Source organism: Balaenoptera physalus (assembly GCF_965194825.1).
Source record: "Balaenoptera physalus genome assembly, chromosome: 17".
NCBI lineage: Eukaryota > Metazoa > Chordata > Mammalia > Artiodactyla > Balaenopteridae > Balaenoptera > Balaenoptera physalus.
Window position 1 is genome coordinate 75,015,549 of NC_138895.1, and position 24,891 is coordinate 75,040,439.

The window sequence follows — 24,891 nt, forward strand, 5'->3', positions numbered from 1 at the left end:
ATGCAGGTGACTGCCTAGAACCCCCGCCCCTGAAGAAGCCCTCCGCAGCCCTGTCCTAGGGCAGCACGTGCAGCATAAATGAACTGAAAGGGTCCTCATTTTGGCCTCAAAACCTAGGAGGGAATGGGGCAAGAGAACAATTAAATCCTGGCAAGAAGACCCGGATAATCGGTCAAGTTCTAGATGAACGAGAGGATAAAAGGAGAGTGGGAGAAATGCCTTTAGTTTCCACTGACTTGACCCCCTGCCCTGGTCCTCCCCTCACTGTCAATTCTAAAGAAAAAGAGAACTTTCATGTCTGCACAGATCTGAGCGTCTTAGTGTTCTGAAATTTCCATCTCATTGATTATTTTAAAGGAGCCTAAATTAAGTTAGTCCCCAGAGGACCTCTGATTTTGGCAAGCACCTAAATCAATACGTAAGGAGCCACTCAGAGTTGCTACCTCAGCAGATACCCAGACCAGACCGTCCTTATCAAGGTAACGAAGGAAAGCAACCAGGACTGGCCTCTGCTCCGTGGCAGCCTGATGCCCTCTCTCCCTTCACGCCTTACGGTAACCCTGCCAAGGTTACCTCTCTGCCTGGTCCTCATCAAAGTTATGGCCTTTCCCAGCGTATGAAAACAGCGTTTTCTTCTCTGTCTCTTCTGCTAGGCTATGTTCTGCCACGTGCCTAGCACAGTGTAGGCACAAAGCAGGTATTCAGTAAACACTTGTAGATACATGTAGATGTATACAGTGTATGTGCATGTTTTATATATATATAAACATGTTTTTATCTGTAGCATACAGTTGGTATTCAAGGAAAGCTTGTTTTCATACATATATGCATGTTTTATCCAGCAACATATATACGTATATAGGCATTTTTATAGAGAGAACATAGGTATTCAGTGAATGATATATATGTGTATGTATATGTGTGTGTATGTGTATATATGTGTAAGTGTGTATACATACACACTTACACATATATACATGAATGAAGGAACAGGCAATGAATAAGACATGGTTTAAAGGAAGAAGAGGCGGAAGAGCTGAAATGCAAACTCCAGGATGGCTCACATTCCGTCTCTTTGGCTCTGCATCCCTAAGCCCTAGCACAGTGCCTGCTGGCACTTAGCAGGTGCTCAATAAATATTGGTTGAAGGGATGAACGGCCCAGGCCAGGATTAGGGACTCTTGATCTCCGCATCCCTGTGCCTTTGAGTGCAAACCTGACACACAGTAGGTGGCCCGGTGTTTACAGAGCTGAACTGCAGCAGACTGGGTCTTCAAGGAATGGGATCAGGCTGGATGGTGTCTACACCACAAAAAGGGAGGCATCGAGAGCAAGCTCACCTGTCTCACCATGCTACCAAGGTCCGTGCTAGGGACGGGATGCCTCACTCTGGCCTCAGTGGTACCTGTCAGTCAGGGTTACTGATTACAGACAGCAGGAAAGAAAAAACGGAATTTGATGAGACAGTAAGGGGAAGCTCCCAGAATCACCAGGCAGGCTAGAGAACCAGGCTGGGATAAAGGACCAGGGGAGATGGGCAGAGGGGAAATGTGGCCAAGGCTGTGCCAACAGGACATCTGCTTAGGATACTCCTGACTCTCAGGAACCTCTAACTCACCTGCATTGCTGCTGCGCGCAACCCGGAATCTAAGCCACGTGGCCATGCGGAGGCCACACGCCACGGCCTGAGCAGCTGGACGCGGGAAGAAAGCATGTCTGGTCCATCTCAGCTCCCGTACCGGGGGGCAGGGCTCTGCTCCCCTCCAAGACCTACATCCTGGGAGTTCCCCCAAAGAGGGAGGTGGGTAGGATGCTGAGCAGCCCAAGATATAGACAATGCCCACAAGACACACCAACTCACTGAACCGTGGAATTAGGTCACTGCAGACCCACGAGCCCTGTCTCACCATAACTGGTCCACAGGGTGGACCCAGGGGCTCCCAGGGCGGCAGAAGTGAGAGAGGCCTCTGCCTGTCTACACAGCCCCAGAGCCAAGTGTGAACAAAGGAAGTGTTTCTTCATCTCTCACCCCAGAGAGCAAACGTCAAGCAGAATTTCAAGCATCTGCTATTGCAAAACACCTAACGTAGTAGCAAAAGGTCATTTCCAGAAACATCCCTCTCTCTCTAGCCCATGAAGACGTTAGGCATCGGCTACACTCTGGATAACTTAATTGGCATTAACTGAAGTTCATTCATTCGTTTGTTCATTCGTTCATTCACTCTGCAAACTGTTCCAAGATCCAGATGTGCCAAGCTCCCTGCTGGGTTCTAGGGTTACAAAGATGAATCAGTTGCCATCCCTAGCTTCCAAAAGTTCAGCTGGATGAAGGAGAGGATTAAAAAAAGAGCAAGCTCTGCTTTGGGGATGGCAACTGTACTGCAGAGTTAGGGATTTGAATATGAGCTGCAGACCTTTTTTAGCAATTGCTGGGCATCACTCCATGTACACACACACACACACACACACACACACACACACACACACACACACACACACACACACACACACACAATGAGCTACCTCCTGAGTCAGCCATCATGGTACCGAGAACAAGGTCTGTATGTCCAAATCCAGATCCCATTAAGAAGGGCTGCTGGCTACTGAGTTGGCTTCAAATGTCCAGCCACAGACAGTCTCCTTCCCTGAGTGGGGGGACAAAAGGCAGAGGCTGACAGTGTCAGCCAGCTGGTTGTGCTCTAAGGGAGACCCTAGGTCTTGGCAACACTTGGTCCTCAGGAAGGCGGGAAATAAAGTTTGTCCTAGGTGCCCCGGCTCTACCCTCCACAAATCATAACACCAACACCTGCCCCTTGTTCTATACTGTCTGATTTATAAAACACTGTGACACATATCTGCTCATCCATCATTCATTCCCCAAATACCTGTTATATGTGAGGCACTCTGCTTAGAGCTAGAAATCTAAAGAGTAAGAAAACACAGTCCCTACCCTTTGGGATGCCACTTCCTCTGGGAAGCCCTCCTTGATCTCTCAGGCTGGGTTGCATGTCCCCCATCCCAGCATGTCTCCCACCCCAGCTCCCTGTATCATCGCTATCTGTCTCTCCATCTAAACTCCCCGGCTTAGATGAAAAAGGGACTCATATACCTCTGACAGCGCTGTCCTCCCAAGGCCCAGTACGGTGCCTGACACAGTGGGAGCTGAATGAATGCCTTGAGGAAGCACCAGTGGGAACACCTGGGAGGACAGAAGGGCCTTCAGGGAAACCGAGATCCAGGGGACCTGGCCAGTAAGACTCTTTAGGTAAGAATCTGGCATTATCATTCCACCCCCGGTTTCTAGATCAGGAAGTCTATCTCAGAGAGCTTGGGTGACCTGCCCAAGAGATTCTCGCTCATACAACTAGCTGAGCCTCTAATCCCCCTCTCTTCACACCAATTTCCATACTAACACGGCACCCCAGCCAGCTTCTGGCTCACCCTCTTGCCAGGGGCCACAGAGTTCCATCTGCTCTCCTGCGATCAGCTCATTGTTGGCACTTAATGTACTCTTTACCCTCCCCTGGGGCATTGTTTTAAGATACAAGGAGACTCCAATAAAGATGTTAAAAAAAATAAAATAAAAGATACAAGGAGATAGGAGCCTATCATTAAAACAAAGAAATGGATTCCTAGTGATGAAATGTCGAGTACTCATTTATTCATTAAACAAATATTTACCGAACACCCACGGTACGCTCAATTTTAGGGGCAGAGAAGCAGGACTGAACACAGGCAAAAATCGCTGCCCTCTAAGGTCTGGTCACGAGATGGTGTTACAAAAAGGTGGTGTCCCTTTGATGAATGAATGAATGAATGAATCAATCAATCAAAGGTAACATCAAGTGATCTCTTGCAGGTAATGTCTATGTAACTGAAGCTGACTCAGGGCACCTGATCTGTTGGGGGGTGGGAGACCACACAATCCTTCACCCCCAGGTCACTCTACTAGCTATTGGGGATCCCCCTGCCTTCACTTACACTTTCAACAGCTACAGTACGAAAGAAACAGACAGAATGAACCTCCTTTTCTGGCCACTGCTGGTTTCCTAATTAAAGTCCAGGATTTGAGTTTACTTAGGGTCTATAAACACAGACCCAAAAAAAGTGTTTAAGAGAAGGCAGATGAAATGCGGGTAAGGACTAGCTAATAAAATCAGGGGAAAATGCTGGGAGTTTTCAACCATGACTGTGATTAAACAAAACTTGCAGAGAGGATGGTCTGAGGGCCAAGGCGCATGAATGTGTGCAGGGCCTGAGTTTCCAGGGCAAAATGTAAACCATAACTTCCTGCAGAATTAATTGGTCCCCGGTGGGAGATCCATGCTAAGTTCCTCTGGACCTTGCAGCTTTCCCTGCCCCCTCCTGCCACTAGGTTGTTACATAGCTCGTCAAGACTGCATCTAAAAAGCCTGTGGACTTGCAGGTTCGCTGGGGACAGCCTCTGGTAGATTAAAAGAGGTACCTAATGAAGCTCAGAAGCTGAGGCCGCCCCCTTCCAGAACATTCACTGTTATCAGGAGACTCAGTCTCCTCATCTGGTCACTGCACCAGACACTGGCTAAGGTCCCTTCCAATGACAGCTGCCCGCAAACTGCTCTTCCTCAGCCCAGGCAGGAACATGGGGTGTGGAAAAGGACCTCTCTCCTGAAATCTGGGTGCAGGTCTGGCCTGAATTTGAATGTGAGTGGCAGAGATGGCCAGGAGCCCCAAGGATCTCCCAAAAAGCCAACGACTTCCCAGAGATCAAAGTGGGCAAACGAGGGGTGACACCCTGGGCCAGCTGTAACGAAACCCTAATGAACAAGTTTCCACAATTAAACTCAACAGCGGGAGAGGAACCAGTGAGGCCCAGAAAAGAGTCAATGTCTTTGATTAAGCGCTGATGAAATTCCCCGTCACTGCTTTGATCTGGCTCCCCCAGGAGTTTTGTTGGCTTTGCAATGTTTTCAAAGAAAATGATCTTGAAGATACATGATTCCCCAAAAGCCACTAAACAGACACTGGCCCTTCCGCCTCCTCCCCCCGCTTCGGAGCACACAGCAGTTTCCCAGATGAGTCTTCAGTGTCAGACAATGGTAACCTCGGCCCTTTTTCTGTACAAGATGATCTTTCTCGCCAGTGTTTGCTCTCTGCTGGTCCAACTCCTTTATCAGAGTCTCGGTTTACCAACGGCTTTCTGCATTTGAAACCGAAGCCAATCTCCTTGGGCTGGGACCAATCTCTCACAAAGCCAAGGTTCCGATAAACATCAAAGTGCTCTTGGGAAACTGACTTCGTGTTAATACCAGAGTGAAGCCCATCCCCGAGTCAACTCAACTCTACACCACCCTGGATTCTGAGCCATTCTGAGTATAAATGATCAAGAGCAGGGACTTCCCTTCTGGTCTAGTGGTTAAGACTCTGTGCTTCCAATGCAGGGGGCGCTGGTTCAATCCCTGGTCAGGGAACTAAGATCCCACATGCCTTGCTGCGCATCCCAGAAAGAAAACGGCGGCAGGGGGGTGGGGGGCTTTGGGAGAGCAAATGGGCTCCACCCATTTGCATGTAGCTCCTTGAACGCTGGCCTGCCTGCCAGCTTTTGCACACGCTGTTCCCTTTGTCTGAAATGCTGTTCCCAGAGCTAGCCCTCAAGATTCAGTTCAAACTGTCACCTTATCTATAAAGCCCGCCCTAGCCCCTTCAGGCAAAGTTCAGTTCAACATGTCCTGAATGTGTGAGCCTGGCCTGTGCTTGGCTAGATGCACAGAGAAGAGAAACTTCCCCATATCTGGCTGTTGACCCTCCCAGGCTAGTGTCTCCAAATAACTTCTTGCTTGCAACTTTTTAAAAAAAATTTTACTGTGCAATATTTCAGATGTACAAAAAAATACATAAAGAATAATAAAACCGCCTCTTCTGCCCACCACCAAGCTTAAGGAACAAAATATAGTGAATACAAGCAAAGTCCCCTGGGTACCCCACCCCAAAACTATCTGTCTCCCCAGTTCCCCAGAGGTAAGCACTGTCCTGAATTGGGTATTCTTACTGCCATGCATTTCTTTACGCTTTTACTACGTATGACTGTACTCCTTAAACAATGTATATCATTGTTTCGCAAGTTTTAAATTTTGCATAACCGTGACACTTTGCATATTAGTACAATGACTTGTTTTTATGTCCATCTCCTCCCACAGTCCAGGACCCTCTGTGAGCAGTGATTCCTGCTAATCTCTCTGTATGGGCACCCAACCCAAACCCTGGCACATAGTTCATGCTTGATGCGTGCTTGTTGAAAATGGTAAAAGGAGGGGGAGGGGAAGGAAGAGGAGGAGGGGAGAGAGAGGGGGAGGAGGAAAAGGAGAAGAAGAAGAAAACACTGAGGACAGGGTTTTTCCCCACTGGACCCAAAAAGGGAATGGGGGGAGGGGTGCAGGAGGCCCCCCCAGTGGAGCAATCCGATTGCCTCCCAATCCCTGGAGTCTGAAGGCGTACAGGACCAAAGTAAGACACAGCCCAGAGCTGGCTGAAGGGACAAAGCAGCATTTAATATGAGAAGCAGAACCCCCAGTACTGTACTTGGCACACAGTAAGGGCTCTGGACCTGTCTGGTGAACGAATCACCATTTCTACAAATAACAACATGGAGAGGCTGGAACAAGAAAGTGTGATGGCCCAGAAAAGACCTAACCTGGGGACCCTCTGACAGACAGCAAGGGTCCTCTCTCACTGAAGACCAATGTACTCTTTCGTTCAACTCCAGCTCCCACAGCAGAAGCCACGGGCTGCATTCTGATTTTCAACAAGGTACTAAATAACACAGCCCCAGGGGGCTTACAGGAGCTCTGGAGGAGACAAATGAGAAAATGCTTAAACATGCGAGGGTGGGCGAGATGGGAGGACACTGCAGGTGGCCACAGAGAGCAGGCTGATTTCCAGAGTACAAGGAATACCAGCCTTCAGAATAAAGGAGGGATGAGGCCTCAGTAAATGCCCTTTTCATTCATTAGGTGTGTCTCTTGACTTCTGAATTCTCTGCCAGCCTGAAATGCACCTGTAAGGAGGCCACCAAGTGGAGCTGAAGAAGAGCCAGGGCTAAGATTGAGTCCCAACTCTGGCCCTCAGCAGCTGTGCAGCCTTAGGCAAATCACTCAACCTCTCTGGGCTTCAATTGTCTGAAAAAATTACGCACTCATTCTACAAACACTCTTGGATCGAGGCCTGACCTGTAGACCTCAAGGAGAAAAAAGCCCAGTCCCAGGGCTCGGCAATGCTTAGTGGGAAGAAGGCCACGGCATAAACACAAAGCACGCTACAGATATGAGGTACCGTTATTAGACTTTATTTTCTGTCATAGAAGCCCCTTTCTTTTTTCTCTTCCTTCCTTGTTTCTTCTTTTAAGGGTCAAGACATGGTGTGTGGTCAACGCGAAGTAGACCAGAGATCCAGGAAGCTCATCTTTAATTTAGCGCCGACAATACTCAGCCGGGCTTACACTCTGCCAAATGCTTTTTTCCGGCACATCTATTCACAGAGGACTGTTCCTCGAGTTAGCTCTCAATGGTTCTCCAACGGAAGGCTTGTCCCAGGCTCTGACAGAGGCGAGGAGGGCAGACAGGGAAGGAAGATGGGAGGGGAGAGCAGGGAGGACCTAGAACAGACGCCCCCCTCCACACCACTGCCCAGACAGCAGCTACGCCCCTCTGGGAGGACACGGGTGACAGAGCCCTCAGAGTATGGTCCTTAGGAGAGGGAGGCAGGGAGGTGACAGGCCTATCACAGACCCAGCTTCCTCCTCCTGTAAGGATGCTTCATGATGCCCCCTCCACAGAGAAGCGAAGGGACATGAAGCAACTGGCAGGGCTGGTCACCCATGGCAGAGGCAAGGCCCCGTGTCCAGCAGCGGGTCTCCCGCGCCTCCGCCCTCTCGGGAGCAGATGAAACCCACACCCTCAGGGAACAAAAACCTTGGAGTTTTCGTGGGCTTCAGCCCCGCCCAAGGATGAAACCTTTTACTAAACCCGCCTAACACCTGATGGGCCGCCCGCTAGGACCTGCTGCGCTGACCTGCATCTCCCGGCAGAGTGCGGGTGAGGATTAAATGAGGCGATGGGCCCAGGCAGAAACTCATCCCACCACCAGATTTTTAACCGTGTGTTCTAGTCCTGACCCTGGAAACTGCGAAGATGAGGAAGGGGAGTGACTCAGCTCTGTTGCCCAGGGCTCAGCTCAGCAAGTAGCTTCAGTCATTCGGCCAGAGCAGCACAACTGCCTGATTTACCTGTCACTTCCTCTGGAAGGTGCTTGGGAGCAGAGGGCCCAGATGCCGGGCCCAACAGAGAACAGAGGAGGAAGAGAACGGAAAAAACAAGGGCTTTTCTGGACACTCAGTAAATGGCTATTTGGAAATGATGCTAAAACGTGTCCCGGTTTCCTATGTGATCACAGAAACACATACACAAAAAGTATGAATCTTGGGGTTTGAAGTGAATTTTTTTTTTTATACCTTTTTTTAAATTTATTTTTGGCTGTGTTGGGTCTTCGTTGCTACACGGGCTTTCTCTAGTTGCAGAGAGGGAGGCTACTCTTTGTTGCAGTGCGCGGGCTTCTCATGCAATGGCTTCTCTTGTGGAGCACGGGCTCTAGGTGCATGGGCTTCAGTAGTTGTGGCACGTGGGCTCAGTAGTTGTGGCTCGCGGGCTCTAGAGCGCAGGCTCAGTAGTTGTGGCGCACGGGCTTAGTTGCTCCGCGGCACGTGGGATCTTCCCGGACCAGGGCTCGAACCCGTGTCCCCTGCATTGACAGGTGTATTCTTAACCACTGCACCACCAGGGAGGTCCTTGAAGTGAACATTTTAAAACATTCCCATTTCCATTTTCCACCCAAAGCAGAAAATTAATTCATACGCTTCTTCCTCAAACCCACCTTTGGCACCTAGTTCCCAGGCACCTTTCTTGTGCTTCCCTTAAAAAAATGGCTGAGGAGTTATTTGAATCAGAACTGCTCCAAAATGAAGGCAAAGATGACAGGTGAGCTACAGAACTTGAAAGAAAATGGCATTTTAAACACAACAGAGACTGTCTGGAAATTTGCTATCCCCGTAACCGGCTGTAGCTCACCTCGGTGCCTTCACCTGCTTGTGGACATAAGGTTACATCACTTCCACTAAGCACACACCAGGGCAGCTGCTCCTGCATCGGAACCAGAGTTCACTCTGCTTGCCACTTACAAAGACAATGCCACCCAAACAGAAAACAACCTTGCTATTGTTCACTGGTAGCTGACCCTCACCTTACCCTTCCCAGAAAATGATTTCCATGTGACCGGAAGAGAGTTCCTGGTATTGTGGTGTCTCTAGACACCATGAGTCTAGAAAAGTCACGTGACCTCCTCTGACCACCCCCCCACCCCACACCCGGGTTACCTCATTGATTATTTTACTACTATTAAATGGCAAAAATAATGTCTTCTGCCTGGGTCTAGGGTGTCTGATCCAGGGTGGCTGTTATATTCAAGAACTGCCAGCTGTTCTTTCTCCAGTTGTCTTATATTCCTGTTAACAGGCCTGTTAGTACTGGAACCTCAGGAATGCCCGGGACTAAGCTTGAGGAGCTGGTCTGTTTTGTTATGCGCCGTGTACGGAAGGGATCTCCACTTTCGTTTTCTTGCTTTCCCTGGAAACAGCAGATTTCTCAGTTTCTTAGAAGAAGAGACAGAAAAGAGGTTTTCTTCCCATAAAAGTAACATAGCCACCACATTACAGAAAATGCGTCAAAGAGAGAAAGGAAAAGAAATTCGTCCAGATTCTTATCCGCCTTCCACAACCTCTGACACCATTTTGGAGTGTATTTCCTTCCAGTCTTTTTTCCTATATATGACTGCTTTGCTCAGTTTTGCCCAGCCTCCCTGGGCCTTCACCTTGAGTGGCTACAGCAGAACTGATTCAGGTCTTTGGTTATGGTCAGACGCTTAGGTTATTTCCAACTTATTTTGTTATTGTCAAAAAAGCTGAGTTGAAGATCTCTGTGCAACATATTGTCTAGATTTTTTTACTGTTTCCTTATGACAGCTTCCCAGAAGTGGGGTCACTGGGTCAAAGGTTACAAAGATCTTCATGGCTCTTGATATAAATTGCCATGATTGCCCAGAAGGGTTGATCAAGGACCCAGCTGGCCACCAGCAAGAAGATACAGGTGCCTTCCCAGGATGACACGGTCCACAGGCATCCTGGGGGGAGGACGGGGCACCGCATGGATTTTCTCGTGAGTGAGCTCTTAGAGAACATTCCAGTCTCCGCACATCAGCAGGTGCATCTCAGGTGCTCTTCAATCCCCGCTGTTGAGTGGCAGCTCCATAATGCGTAGGAGAATAAGCTCCAAGGTGGAATCAAATACTCCCTCCCTCCTGCCCCACTTAACATGATCGGGAACAAAAGATCAGGTTCCTTTTCTTTGGGTTTTAAATGTCCAAGGTCTTGAGACAAAGATCAGGTTAGCTGGAGAGAAGCATTTTCCAATCACATTCCCAGCCACGATCATGCGGGAGGGGGTCCCTGGGGGAATGGGTGGGGGACATTCAAAAGGTCACACCTCACCTATTCCTCATTTACTGCTGAGAGGAAGAGGGCCAGGGTGAAGTCAAAAGTATGCAAATTCGTTTTTCTACACTTCCTCTGCATTTCACCACTGAAACTTTGAGAAACACCACTTGGGGAAAGAGACAGTTCCACTGGGGGTGTCGGGGTCAGGGGGAGGAGGGGTCATCTCTAAAGGCTGGAGTCCCCCATGGGCCCAGGAGGCCCTTTCAGATCAACTCCAGAATGGGGCATTCAACCACAGACGTGAGGTGTGCAGGAACAAGGACAGTCCTAAATCTAGGAGCTGTTGTGATCAGAGACTGCTTTTATTCAAAAAACGGAGTCGGGCCTCACTAGGCCAGGAGAGGCTGTGTCCTTCCAGTCTACTAGGTCTCCCACACTGGAGCTGGACCCCCCAAAACTCTCCAAAGTTAATCACACTCAAGCAGAAGAGACCCCTGGAATAATTGTACATACACGTGTAATATATGGAATGCCACCGGGTCAGGACAGCTACACATTCTCAAGATGTCCTCAGTGCATCACAACATATAATGGAACTGTATCTCATGATCATTTAACTTAGCTATATTCAGCTATACGCAAAGGGCCAAATGCTTTTTTTTTTTAATTTAAATAATAAAAGTGTACTTTGTCTCTTGTATTTAATTGAATTTTTTTTGGATATTGTACATTGTACTTTACTGTACACTGTACACTACTGTTTGTGCTATACATTTACACACACGTGTTACTGCACAGCATCACATACACAAAATCACGTGTGCACAAACGATCCTTCAGGGGCAAATTCGGAGACTGAATCATTTTCACCATGCAGTTTTGCCTGCTGAGCTGACTTCTGCACTTCACGACTGAGACGTGTCTCCTGTGTAAGGTTTCTTCTCCTTTGGTGCTTTTAGGTCTTGAGGGATGCGTCTGTCTGTTAGGAACTAGCAGAAAATCAGTTTCGGATGAGAACAGGAAACCGGACCTCCAAGGCTGGTGAGCGCTGGGGAGGCCACCATGGCTCGGTAACCTGCCTGCCACGGACAGGCTGTCTGGTCACGAGAACTCCTCGCTGGGCCACGAGCTGGCCGTGTGGTCCTTGGTAGGGCTTTCACCTCCCTGGTCTGGTCACTCATTCTTTCAGTGAGTGACCTAGATGACTTTCAACTTCCTGCATGACTCTGGGCAACTCACATCACCTCTCTGGGCCTCCATGGGCGGTGTGAAGAGGTTCCAACCTTGGACGAGAATCAGAGCTTCCCAAGCGGGACTCCTAGACGAGATTACACTGTGTGGAGATACTGACCTCCTCAGCACTTTGGGTGGGTGGCCCCAGGGTCAGTCATCTCCAGCCGAGAGATGCTTCCTCTTTTACTGCCCATTCCCCAACCCACACCTTATAAATTCTGTTTCCCGAGCAGGCTGAGGCCTGAAAAAGGCTGAGAAGGATGGGACTAGGTGATCTTCAATGTCCTTTCCATCTTATACCAACTGCCCCACCCTCAGCAGTTAGAAACAGGTGGTACACAGGTAAAAGATTATGCCACGTGGGGTTCCTCTAACTGGGTGACAGGGACCAAGGCGTCAGAATCATTTGGGTGCCTGTTAAAAATGTGGATTCGTGACCCTCCCACGCAGGAAGCTTAAACATACGCAAGTTATGGTCAGGTAGAAGAAATACCGGGCAAGGGGAAACACACATATAGAATGTTCTGGCAAATTCACACACTGAAAATGGATGGTGGGAACACTACAAGCTGAGCGATTCGTCCTGTATCCACCTTATTTTCTCAAGTCTACAGTGACCAATGCCCAAACACTGGGATTTTCCTGTCCAATTCAACCATCCACCCCAAAGCATGAACCCATAGCACGCTTCCTTCCCCCAAAACTTTGCCTTGTTGGGGGTGCGTGCAGACAGAGTAATGCAGACAATGCATGTGCTGCACGTCCCAACACCAAACGCATCAAGAGGTGTATTAATAGCACCAGTCAGTTTCACACTGAATTTACCAAGAAACCTCACCACTCAAATTAGCCCAAGTAATCTACTTACAAGAGTCATTCATAAATTCGGAACTTCCTGGGCTGACAAGTTCACAGTAGGTGACCCTCGGCAGTGATGGTTGCCAAGGTGCTTATCATAATGAGATGCCCCCTTAGAAAACCACCACCGTCTTCTAGCAACATCTAGCAACATCCAGCAGCAGCAGTGTCTGCTCCTTGGTAGACAACTCTCTTCAGAGATTTTTCGAGTTGTGTTTGAAGTACACTCAGCAGAGGTAGTAAAAACAATAGGTGGGTGTTGAAGCTGTTGTAGCACTTTGCATTCCAGCTCTGCTTCTTATTAGCCTCTAAGTGTTCTCTGTTTCCTCATCTGTAAGGTGGGGATCATATAACTGGCCTCACAGAGTTACTGTGAGGTAAGAAATACCATCTGCAAAGTACACATTGTCCATGCTCGATAAGGGAAAGTTATTACTGTAATAAGGTAGACGAAAGAACCCCAAAAAACCAAAATCACAAAAACCCGCAATGTGACATTTACAGGAGCCTTGTTATTAGGGAGGCCTTTGTCTGGGTCATAAATGCGACACAAAGTGTCAGACATGCTGTCTCGCTCCTCAACTCCCGCCCCCCTGCCCCCATCCCCTTCTATCACCCTGCCGCCCTGTCCTCTGGTGCCCGGTGACTCTCCCCACTGTCCTATCTCCAAACCTAGCTAGAGCACTTTTCCAATTCCTGAGGGACAGGATAGGCTTGGAGGGGCTGGGCCCGGGTGAGCCCAAGGAAACACATCCAAATGCTTCCTTCTCAAGCTGCTCAGGCCCTTAGGGACTTGTGTGGGGTGTCAGGGGTCACATAGTATTGATTCCCCCCAAGGACCCATCACCGGGCCCAGCGCGTAGTAGGTACTCACTCAGTGTCTGTGGCTGAATAGCAGGATGGACCTGCTTTCTCCACGATGAACTGAACACCTGATAGCTACGAAAGCATGTTTAGAAAGGACCGTGAAATACCCCTCAGCTTTCGTTTGCAGCCTGCGGGATCTGAATGCCCACGCTGGCCGGTCTCCAGTGCCTCCAGAGCTTGGGGCAGTACACAAAACCAGAGCTCAGGGGAGCAGGGCAGACATTTTAGGATTTTACTGGCTGAGTTTCACTTCCTGGCTGCCTTCTGTATTTTACTTCAGCTCTGGTTTTGAGCAAAGCTGGGGCCCGGCCAGCACACACACTGGCAGCAAAGGCCTCCCCTGGTCTACACGCCCCTCCTCCCAGAGTCCCAGACCCTGAGGCTGAGCGGACAGGGCACTCGAAGTACCGAGTACCTGTGAGACGCCAGGCCCTACGCCAGGCAGACTGTGTCCGCTTCTGACTTAAGAGCCACAACAAGCTGAAAAACAGGCATTGGGATGCCGGGGGAGGTTAGGCAAGCTGCAAAAGACTCCGCAGTTAGGGAGCCATGTGTGAACCAAAGGTACCAGGTCCTAAGTTCCACGGTCCTTCTCCCTTTCAAAGGAGAACCCCAGAGGGGCCAACCCCAGCGTTCAGTTTTGCATAAAAGCACTGCAGCAGTTTGCAGTTACCTTACAGAAATACCTGCCCTCCCATCAAATCCATATCCCATGTCACTGCCAGAAGGATACAGCCCTGGCCTGGAATCAGCACTGGACAAGTCAGTTCCCACCCAGCGGTGACTATGTCTTTGCGGGGAGGGGGTGTCTTTTTGGAGTGTTTCTACGAAGGGGCTAGGTTAGCAGCTAGAGCACACATTACCTCATTCAGTCCTCCAGACAATCCAGAGAGGCAGGTGTTATTAGCCCAGCTTTGTCCGAGACGGTTCTGGCTCAGCAAGGCCCTGCGATTCGCCCAAGGTTACACAGCTACTGAGCCTGGTAGGGCCGGGACGCCGTCGGCTCCACAGTCCAACAGTATCTGCTGAGCGGGCACTGGGTTAAAATTCCGCAGAGCTCCAAGTAGCCGGCCACAGCCGGTCCCAGGAGACGCCACTAAGCGAAGGAGTCAAGGCCGGAGCTTTTCTTCCTCCTGCTGCCCAGGTCTCCTCCCAGCTAAGCTTAGCCCCTCTGCGTGGCTGCACCACTGTCCCCCCACCTCCTTACGTGAGGGGGCTGCGCTGACTGGGGTAAGGGAGGGGGGCCAGGATCCCCTAACGGGGCGCTCGGCTTCAAAGCCATCGCTTTTCCCGCGTCGGGCCTTCTTTTTCACTGTGGGTTTAAGGGCTCGGTCCCCTGCCAAAGGAAGGTCAGGGGCAGAGGTACCTTTTGCGCTGGAGGACCTCCAGCCCCCAGCATTTCCTTGGCCTCAGAGCCTTGCACTAAGGCGGCCCCGAGGCGCTCACAGAAAGACACTCTGGAGCCGTGTGATAGGCTCGGTTTGGGAGCCAGAAGACCTGGGCTCCGGTCCTGACTTTGCCTCTTGGGTAAAATGCTTCCCCCTCTGGATCCCAGTTCCCTCATCTGTTCAATTAAGAGTACGGGACGCCTGAAGTCTGAGACTCTGAGCTAGAGGTTCCTGCTCAGCCCTTCCAGACCTCATCACGGGTGAAGGCCTGGCACAGTCCCCCTGCTTCCCTCCCTTCCCTCCCTCTCCCACCCCACCTCGACTGCCCAGAGCACCCGGGCCCTGCTGGGCTATGGAGCACCTCTGGGTGGGTGGAGGGAGCTCTTCTCCACCCTCCCTTCAGTCCCCACCATCTTCGTATCGTGTGATTTGGGGCACGTCTGTCTCCTCTGCTAATTAAGCCATCAGCTGCCGGGAGCCTCCGGGATCATATTCTGATTCGCATCCTCAGTGCCAGCTGGGGTCCCAAATGAATGAGGCAGGTGGGGACCTCCAAGCTCTCCCTACTCAAAGTGTGGTCCACAACCCAGAGCATCACGTGGGGAGGTGTTAGAAATGCAGGCCTTCCGCCCACCCCAGCCTGTGACTCAGAATCTGCAAGGGAATCCCCAAGGGATCCGGGGGCACACGCCAGTTTGGGAAGTGTTGCAAGGTGTCCCCCAGTTCTGATATGCCCTACCCCACATCCTTCGATTTGACCACCCAGCTGCCTCCTGACTTGTGGGCCTTAGTAGGGCTCACTAAAATGTAGCCTGTCATTAAGCAAAAAACATTCACCTTAGGAACCTTCTAGAAGCCTGCCACTGACTGTCAGATTCTAGAAGCAGCATCTGAAATGTACAGCCCCCCAGGGTGATTCCCGGCATGTGTGACCCACTGGCTCTCTGAGTCTCAAGGAAGCCCAGGCAGCTTCAAAATGTTCAGGGCTCTCCCCCTCAGTTCTGTGGCTCTGGCTACCCTCGTGCTCCCCATCCATCAGCCCCCATAAATGGATGACTGCCAACAGCCAACAGCAGAGACAAACAGACCGGCAGCCCACCTGCCCCTCACGGGCCCTGCATCCACTACTCTTGACATTTATTCAACTTGGAAAGAAAAGGAACCCTTCCAAAACACGCTTTCAGTTTTTTTAATAAACCCTGCAGTTCCTCTAATAGCTTCAGATTATCTTAAATATTTATAAAAATCATTCTCAGCATCACTTCTTTAAACAAATCTCCTCGTCAACTTCGATTATTTATGTATTTATGAACATGATGTCTCCTTCCCTTGGAGCAGATGGCAGCTAGTAAGTCTCTGGAAAGGAGAGGAAAAAAAATCAACGGGACAAAACGTAAACTCAGTGACTCCCCAGTTTACTCTCCTTGACAAGCTCTGGTACAAGGATCTCTCCATTCACAGTGGAAGCACCATACTGTGGCCAGTCAACAAGTGATTTGGGAAAGCATGGAGACTTGAACTTGAATCTAGGACAAAGCTGTCACCCAAGGGCTTGATCCTCAGTAGGAACTGGAGCCCCGTTAACGGAGGGACAGGACGATGGGACTGGGGCCAGGACAGAAAGAGCCCAGGGGTGGCAGGAAAGTAACTGACATTTGCTGAGCACCGTCTATGTGCCATACACTGTGCTGGGAGGCTCCCCAGACCACCTCTGTGTGGACCTTCACAACAACCTTTCCAGGCAGCAAACATTATTCTTCATTTGAAAGATGAAGAAGGCCCAGAGAGAGGAGGTCACGGAGCTAGTAAGCAGCAAAACCAGGATGGAAACCCAGACAGTCTGGCCCCCAAACTCATACCCATGCTGCCTCTGAAGCAAAAAAGGATGAGAGGAAAATACAGTTGCTGTTAACCTCATGCATCCTTGGCTACAAAGTTATTATCTTCCCTTCAACCTGGTGAGGCCAATCACCCCTTTTAAGACCATCAAAGACTTAACTCCCAAAGTTCTACCCATGCAACAGAACTCTGTCCAATTGACAATCTGGAGGGATCAAGTCTTGGGTGAAATCTGGAAGGAGTGGATACGAAGTTTATGAGAAGATATGAAATGAGTGTCATAGGCACATAAAAAGCTCACTTTATGAGAGACAGGAAAAAAGACCTTTTACCCTCAGGGATGGATGAAAAACAGGATCATAATGATTCTTTCTTCATCACGCCTTTATCAAGTGTCCCAGACAGGGAAGGAGAAAAAGAATAAAATCAACCCTTCCCCCCACCCTTCCTCAATTTACTTCTCTCCAGAAGCTCCAATTCAAGTTAAAAAAGGGACATGGGTCTGGCCTTTGAGGCGCTTATGCTCTCTAGTTGAGGACACAGGGATCATTACTGCTGCTGCTGTTGATAATAATAATCACTGATGATTATGGCCATTTAATGGGGGCCTGTGCTGAGAGCATCACTCACACGACCGCAATGAGCAAAACCATCCCCCCGATAGATCGTCCCATTTTACAAATGAGAACACTGAGGCTCTGAGCGGTGAAGAAACTTGGTGACATGCACACAGGCAGTAAGAGGGGGCAGTGAGGTGTGAATGTGGATCCTGCCCTCATGTTCAGGAGTCCTGTGAACTGGATGGAATGGGGCAGGGATGATTTTGCCCGTTTATACATGAGGAAAAGAAAGTTCTAAGAAGGTCATGACCTCTCTAAGGCTTCAGGCCAGGGCATACCTAAAGTGGACTGATTTTAAATCTGACGTTTCACTGACACAACACTATCGCCACAATGCTTGCTGGAAGATGGTTTCACTGGAGAGAGAGAAACCACTTTGGCGGCCAAGTCCCAGACCTCCAAAGCCACAGGACAGTGGTCTCTTCAATCAAGGAGATGATCAGCGTAAGGCCACAACCTCGGGGCACTGGTGCCCCTCAGGAGTCCCTCCTGTCATGGGCTCTGGGTCCTGAAGCAAGAGCTGACAGAGACTGCGATTCCACAATGGGGAACCAAGACACACTTGGGAGGAATGGCCAGAGAACAATTGCAGAAGGTCACCTACAGGCCAGTGCGCTGACCTTGAGGTAGAGACAGACTGTACCTCCACAAAGAGCAAACCACCCCTCTTTTGTTCATTCTGTCCAAAAAAAACAAAAAACAAAACATGTACTGAGTATCCAGCATATGCCAGACAGCCTGCCAGGTGCCAGGGGAAACACAAAGGCCCTTCAGAAGGGAGCGCGGCCCACAGGGAAGAGCGGGAGACCCTGCAGTTGCAAGTCTGGAGTAAGGACCTTGAACCTGCTGCTTAATTGGCTGAGGGTCTTGGGCCAAGTCCTGCACTTCCTCTAAGTCGTAAGATGAGAATAAAATCTCTACTTCATAGGTAACTATGGCCACTCTATGCCTTAAAAATGAATCTGTGCATGCTTAAACCGCAGCTGGCCACACAGAGGTGCCTGCCTGCTTTTGCCTCTTAAAATAATAGCAGCACTCAGGCTCATCTCCTGCCCTCCAGCTGTGAGAGAAAAAAAACACCAAAACAAAAAGCACAGCTAAGGATCCTAAGAGAAGTGCACACAGGCCTTTGGGAGCTGAGAAAGGAGAAAAGGAATGGCTGTCAGAGAAAGCAAAATTACCTGAAAAGCTCCCCAAGTGACCTGCGGAAATGCATAGTGAGCCTTTATACGAAGGCCATTTCCAAGTACCCCTAAGGGTGAATCCACCCTGGGCTCCTTCAGCACGCACGCTCTGCCCCTCCCCAAGCCTAAAGTTTAGCAAGGATCCAGATAATGCAAATTACAACGTGCCTCCCCAGGAAGAAAACTCAGGCCAGCTGACCACTTCTGCATGCCCCACCTAGGAGAAAACCCACCTCTCCCTAGCTTCCTCCTGTTTACAGGAACCCCAATGCCTGGGAAATCAGCCCAGCTGTCAGCCCTGGCAGCCCGCCCCGGCGGCCAGTCATCTGGCGGTGGCAATCAAAATGAGGCTTCCTTTTCATTCCCACTAAATGCAATCTTCCAAGAATAGGAGAGGCTCAAAGTCAGAGTTTAAGCTCCTTTTCATAAGAAGTCAATATTTTCACAAGCTAATCCTCCTTGCGAAGGGGGTGGATTACATATATCCCAGGTGGCAAAATGTGGCTCTCTGGGGTGGAATGGATGTTACAGGGCAAGGAAGCCAAAATGTGGAACCACACCCAGCCACTCACTTCTCAAAATTCACCACCCACCTATTCATTTCACAGGTATCTATGGAGCACCGCCCATGTGCCCCAGGCCCCCCTTCTAGGCGGCGGGGGTGCAGAAATTAAAGGTGACTGACAATGACACGTCCCATCACTGCGCCCTCTCCAGGCCAGGAAATACACGCTCCTCTTCTCGAGGCCCAACTCAAAGCAGCCCATTTTAGAGACAGGCGCCTAAGACTCAGAGAGGGCAAGCGATTTGCCCAAGGTCACACAGCTATTCAGTGGCAGAGCAAGGAATTAAACCTAGGTGCAAAGTCCTCGTGACACTCCCCGGCGGGGCCTCCTTCCCGCTCAACCCCTCCCCCTCTGGCTCCATTTCTGCGGCAGGGGGAGGATCAAAGACCGCTGCCGGGGGCTCCAGGAAGGGAAGTCCTCGGTTCCTCTTTCCTTCCAGCCCCGACACAGGACACACAAGGTTCCATACCCACGGTGTGTGTACACAACCCCAGGGAAGCCGTGCAGGCTGCAGGGGCATCCACTCGTTAACACTGAACTTCCATTTAAAAAAAATGGAAAAACAAAATACGATGAAAAGATAAAGGGCAAAGAGGAAGTGCTCTTTAAACAGAGGCGGGTGGTTACCCCACGAGGAAGTCTTGAAGCCAAGGGAGATTCTGTTCACCCCCTCCAGTTCCTCAATTCTAAGAGACTGGCCTTCCAAGCCCCCAGTCGAAGTTAGCTGGGGGGTTGGGGGGGTGCACGGCGCCCGGGGTCAGACCCTGCGCCCGCACCTGGCTAGCAGGAGGGGTCAGCGGGGGGGCGGCCACGCCAGGCACCCCTCCCTCCGGGAGCCGCCGCGCGCTCCCCACAGCTGGGCGGACCCGGGCGGCGGCCCCTCGGCGTGCGCCCCTCGCGCCCTCCAGCCCCCTCCCCCCCGAGGCGCATCCTCGGGGCGCCCCACGCGCCAGGGGCTCCCACCGCTGCGGCGCCCCCTCTCCAACCGCAGGGCGCCCAGCGCGGCCCGGATCGCACTCCCACCTCTCCCTGCACCCATCGCGCGCGCGCCCCGCACCCCACGCCCTCCCCGGTGGCAGATCGGCTCCCAGGGCGCGCGCATGCGAGCCGGGCGGCGGCGCCGGAGGAGCCCCGGGCACGTACCTGGTGGCCCGGGCGAGCGGCGAGGGGAGCGCGGCCGCCGGCGCTGGAGCGCAGGAGCCTGGGAGCCTCGGAGCCTCGGGTGCCGCCGCCGCCGCCGCTTCCGGGTTGGCGGGTCTCACGTCACCGCCACAGGTTTGCGAGCGGCCCCCGCCGCGGCGGCCCAGCAGCAGCAGCAGCCCCGGCGACTGCCAGGCGAGAAATAACTATAAAAGGAAGAGACGCATCGATGAGGAAGAGGAAACGCCGTTTACCTTCGAGAAGCCGCGCCGCCGGCGCTCGCACAAAAGGAGGACGCCCACCGAAGCCGCCTCCCCCCGCGCCCCGTCCCCGCCGCATCGCGGAGCCCGGCGTCAGCGCGCGCGGCGCCCCGGGACCGCCCCGCGCCGGCCCCCACCCCACAACCCGGGGGCCGGGGCGCGGGTGACCTTGGGCAAGTCGCGGCAGGCGGGCGAGCGGCCGCCCGGGGGCGCGCTGGGGGGCTCGGCGCCCTCCCGGTGGCGTAGACGAGGGAACTCCAGCTCTGGGAGGCGCGGGGGTGGCCCGAGGGCACAGCCCGTCGGGCCCTCAGCGCCCCAGACCTTCAGGCTGGCCGGGTTCCCGGCCCTGGGTCCGCTGCCCCCTCACCTGTGCGCGGGGAAGGATGCAGATCCCTGCCCCGCCCCCCTGGCGGTGGAGGCGTGGACGGCTTGTGCGTTCAAAACATCCATTCGGCCCTCGACAGATATTCGCTGAGGGCCTACCAAGTGCCAGGGCCGTCCTAGGTCCCGGAGAGGCAGCTGGGAATCCAAACAACATCCCTGCCGCGGGGGGCGGGGGTGGGGAGAGGGGGTGACGGGCAATAAACAAGCGTCCGATGTGTCTGGTGGTGCTAATGCTACAGAAGGAAAGATAACGCGGGGCCGGGGAGGGGGAGTGGGAGTATCTGTGCTGCCCTACGAGGCTCTCCAAGGACTTCCAGCACTGAAATTCCCAGACAAAATGCCCCTCACTAGAACTCTCGTTTCCGGTATTATAAGAGACCTCATCTTTCCCCTCTTCTGTAATGGCAAAGAGTGCACTTCTCTCCATGTAGGAGGACATGCCTAGGAAATTGAAATGTTTCTTTTTTCCCTCTGCCTTGCTCCCCCAGCCCTCAAAGCCATCCAGCACTGTCTTGAAATTCAGCCAAATTTCTTAGGAATATAGACAGTGTTCTTTAAAGTATTTCGTCTGACCTCCAGCAGGACATCAAGAATCACCTCAGAAGCTTCCATAGTCTTTCCACCCTCCACCTCTCCTGGATGTGTTGCCAGGAAAGGGGATGTGGTGACCAGTCACCAAATAATATTGAGTGCTGACTTACCTGATTTTGACCCGTTTGTTTCTTTAGCGAGCCCCTTCTAAAGCCCTGTGCTAGGAGCTGGGGGCACTGAGATGGTAGGATTCCAACAGGACTTCCAAGAGGCTCCTAGTCCTGGAGGGAGATGGGGGCCCACATGAATCCGTACCTGAAGGAAGGTAGCACAGATGACAGTGTATAGAGGAGACAGGGGGAAGGGGTGTTTACCCAGCTTGGAAGGGAGGGAGCCAAAGAGAGAACAACAGGAGGAGATCAGAAAGCCCTCCCTAGAAGTTCTGGGAGGCATTAGAAGCACCTGGAAGCTTGCTTGATCCCTGGAGCTCTCACCCCTACAAAAGGGGAGCAGGTGCCTCCCCCGGCAGTGGTGGAGGGTGGCATGGGGAGGGGTGGAACAGCTGGGTCTTGAACTATGAATGTGACAAGAAGCAGAGAAAGGGTTTGGAATCAGACACAGCTGAGCTGAGTTTAGTTTCTTTCTTGGCCGCCTACAAAGTGGCATGAATAATTCCGAACATTTTGGAAATACTCACCAGGTGCCAAACGCTGTCCCCATCTAATTTAATTCTCACAACAGCCCCAGGGGGCAGGTTCATCACGCTCAGTGTTTTGCAAGATACTGGAGCTGGGAGAGAGATGGGATTTGCGCAAGGTCAGATTGATTAGATCGTGGTGGAGCTGGGCATGCACCCAGATTGTCTGGCTCAAGTCCCGGCGCTTAGCCACGCTGGGCCTCAGCTCGCTCATCTGTGAAATGGGATTGACCATAACTACTTCATTAGGTGGTGGTGTGGGGGGCAGTTAACTGAAATAGCACATGTGTAGAACCTGGCGCATTAATAGGACCCAGGAGAGAGCTATCACCATTGTAGTTGTCATCACAGTAATTGTTAAAGGCATGGGGGCAGGAACTTTCTGGCCCGCTTGGGAACTGCAAACAGCTTGGCGTGATTGTAACACAGAGTGTAAATGTGGGGAGTCAGGAAGCAGGGGAGAGTAGGTGAGGGCAGGGGCAGGGGCTGCATCACACTTCCCCTGCACTCCGCTGAATTCAGAGATGCCTGAGAGGAGAGGTCCAACTCGTATGCGTGTGTCTCCGCTCACTGGATACAGGGAGGCTAAGGGGATGATTCTGGCCTTTGACCTTGCCTCATTCAATCAGGTCCTGATAGATCTGACAGACTCAAGCAAATGGAAACCTGGGGATAATGCCTGGGAAAAGCTCTGGCAATTCACCACTGCAGTGACCTGCTCTGTTTCCCTGGGGTATCAACCCTGACAACAGCAGGTAGAAATCTATGTCTCAGTCTGTTTGGGCTGTTGTAACCAAATACCGCAGACTGGGTGGCTTAAAGAACAAACATTTACTTCTTATGGTTTTAGAGGCTGGGAAGTTCAAGATCAAGGCGCTGGCAGATTTGCTGTCTGGTGAGGGCCCGCTTCCTGGTTCATAGACAGCCCTCATCGCTGTGTCCTCACATGACAGAAGAGGGGAAGGAGCTCTCTGGGGTCTCTTTTATAAGGACACTAATCCCATTTATGAAGGCTCTGCTCTCATGACCTAATTACTTCCCAAAGGTCCACCTCCCAATACCATCACATGAGGGATTAGGTTTCAACATAGGAATCTTGGCGGGACACAAACATTCAGTTCGTTAACATCCAGCATCCTGAAAACAGAGCTGATTTTGGAGTCAGAAAGGCCGGCCTACCATTTCCAGTTGTGCAACCTGGGCATGTCATTTAACTTCTGACTCCTTTAATTTCCTTGTCTGTAAAATGGGAACAGTAACATTCATTCTGTCGTTGAGAAGGCACCATGAGATAATGAATTTTGAATGCTCTATAAACTGTAAAATAGCATATGCACATTTTAGTTTCAGTCTTAGAATCCCGTCCTCCCATGGCACAGGCAGTCCACCCATCTTTCAAGCAAAGTAGCTAGCTCTTTCCATCACATATGCAAAAACCCCTCAAAACTATGTGTTTCCCTGCTGAGCATTTGCTTTTTCCCAAGAGTGAATGCTATTACGTGTACAAGGTAACAGAAGGTAGAAGTCAGGAGACACAGGGACTCCGTTTTTGTCCTGCTGGTTAGTATTTTGCAATTAAGCAGATTCCATTTTCCATTGGAGTAAAAGCAAACTCAGTGATGTTCTATGTACCTGGTCACCTGGGTCCCTTCACCTCCAGCCATTCAGAACCAAGAGACTTAAGGGAGGAGACAAAGCCTGAACCCTCTAGGGGCTGCCATCCTGGAAGGGGGCTTGCAGGTGGCTCAGGCAGCCCCTTCCAGCTGGAGAATCCCACTCCGAGAGGTGGAGAGAGAGCTGGCCTTTAGGCTGGGACACGGATCCTAACCTGCCATGCAGAACCAGGGCTAGTGAGGGATGGTTTCTAGGGGCCGGGAGGAGAAGAGAATGGGGGTAACTGCTTAGGGGTTTCCTTGAAGGGTGATGAACATATTCTGAAACTAAATCAAGGTGGTAGTTGTGCAACACAGTGAATGTACTAAATACCACTGAACTGTTCACTTTAAAATGGTTAACTATATATTGTACATCAACTGTATCGCAATAAAAAAATAAAATAAAAAAAACAGTTAACTATAGGTTATGAGAATTTTACCTGGATTAAAAAAAACAAAAAAGCAAAAGGATGGAAGGAAAATTTGGCCAGGGGATGGGGGAAGCTAGTGAGCAGGACCTTTAGTATATTTTTGGTATTTCAACGTAGCCACAATAGAGCTGCACAAATGAACCAAAATGTCAGAATCCGGGCAACCAGGCGCTGGAACTCCTTGCGAGCAGCCAGTTTATATAAGGGATCCTTTAACAACTGAAAGTAAAAGCAATTAGTATGAAATAATGCAGTTTGCGTATTAATATTTTTATTATTATTGTACCTTAATTTGTGTTTCTGAGAAAAGAGAGTGGCATAGTGGGAAAGCTCAGGGTCGAGATAGACCCGAGTTCAAAACCTGACTTTAGTTCTCATCAGCCTCAGGACCTCGGGGAAAGTATTCAGCCTCTCGTGTTTCCCTGTCACGTAAAACGGGGTGACGATGACACCAACGCCATGGGGTCATTGCAGGGGCCAAGTGTGGAGCACAGGTAGAATTTCACCTGGAAGATACTTAGTATATGGCCGTTGCTGTGGTTCTTACTATATGATACACAGCGTCTTCCGGAGCACGGGGCCATGGAGAAAAGGAACCAGAGAAGTTCTTGGGGGGAACTTTAGAAAGCACTGCCTAGACTTTAGAGCCTTGGAACTGCACAAACCAAAGCACACCTGCAAGACGGATTTCACACGGGCCCGAGCACAGCGCGTGGCAG

At 51.0% G+C, this 24,891-nt stretch overlaps 1 protein-coding gene and 1 long non-coding RNA gene across 5 annotated transcripts in view; one reads left to right on the forward strand and one right to left on the reverse strand.

The window, feature by feature from the left end:
• The window catches only part of CYRIB (CYFIP related Rac1 interactor B), a 151,674-nt gene extending 131,063 nt beyond the window's left edge, over positions 1 to 20,611 (reverse strand). The window contains exon 1 of one of the 4 annotated variants that reach the window (XM_082434087.1): positions 20,469 to 20,611. In XM_082434087.1, coding sequence (XP_082290213.1) covers positions 20,469 to 20,553 — 85 coding nt within the window. In that variant the 5' untranslated portion in view covers positions 20,554 to 20,611. Of the gene's footprint in view, positions 1 to 20,217; positions 20,422 to 20,468 lie in introns of those variants that run through there. The other 3 variants (XM_082434084.1, XM_082434092.1, XM_082434089.1) reach the window with 3 other exon arrangements.
• The window catches only part of LOC309647128, a 467,593-nt gene that overhangs the window by 299,828 nt on the left and 142,874 nt on the right, over positions 1 to 24,891 (forward strand). The window lies entirely within an intron of this gene.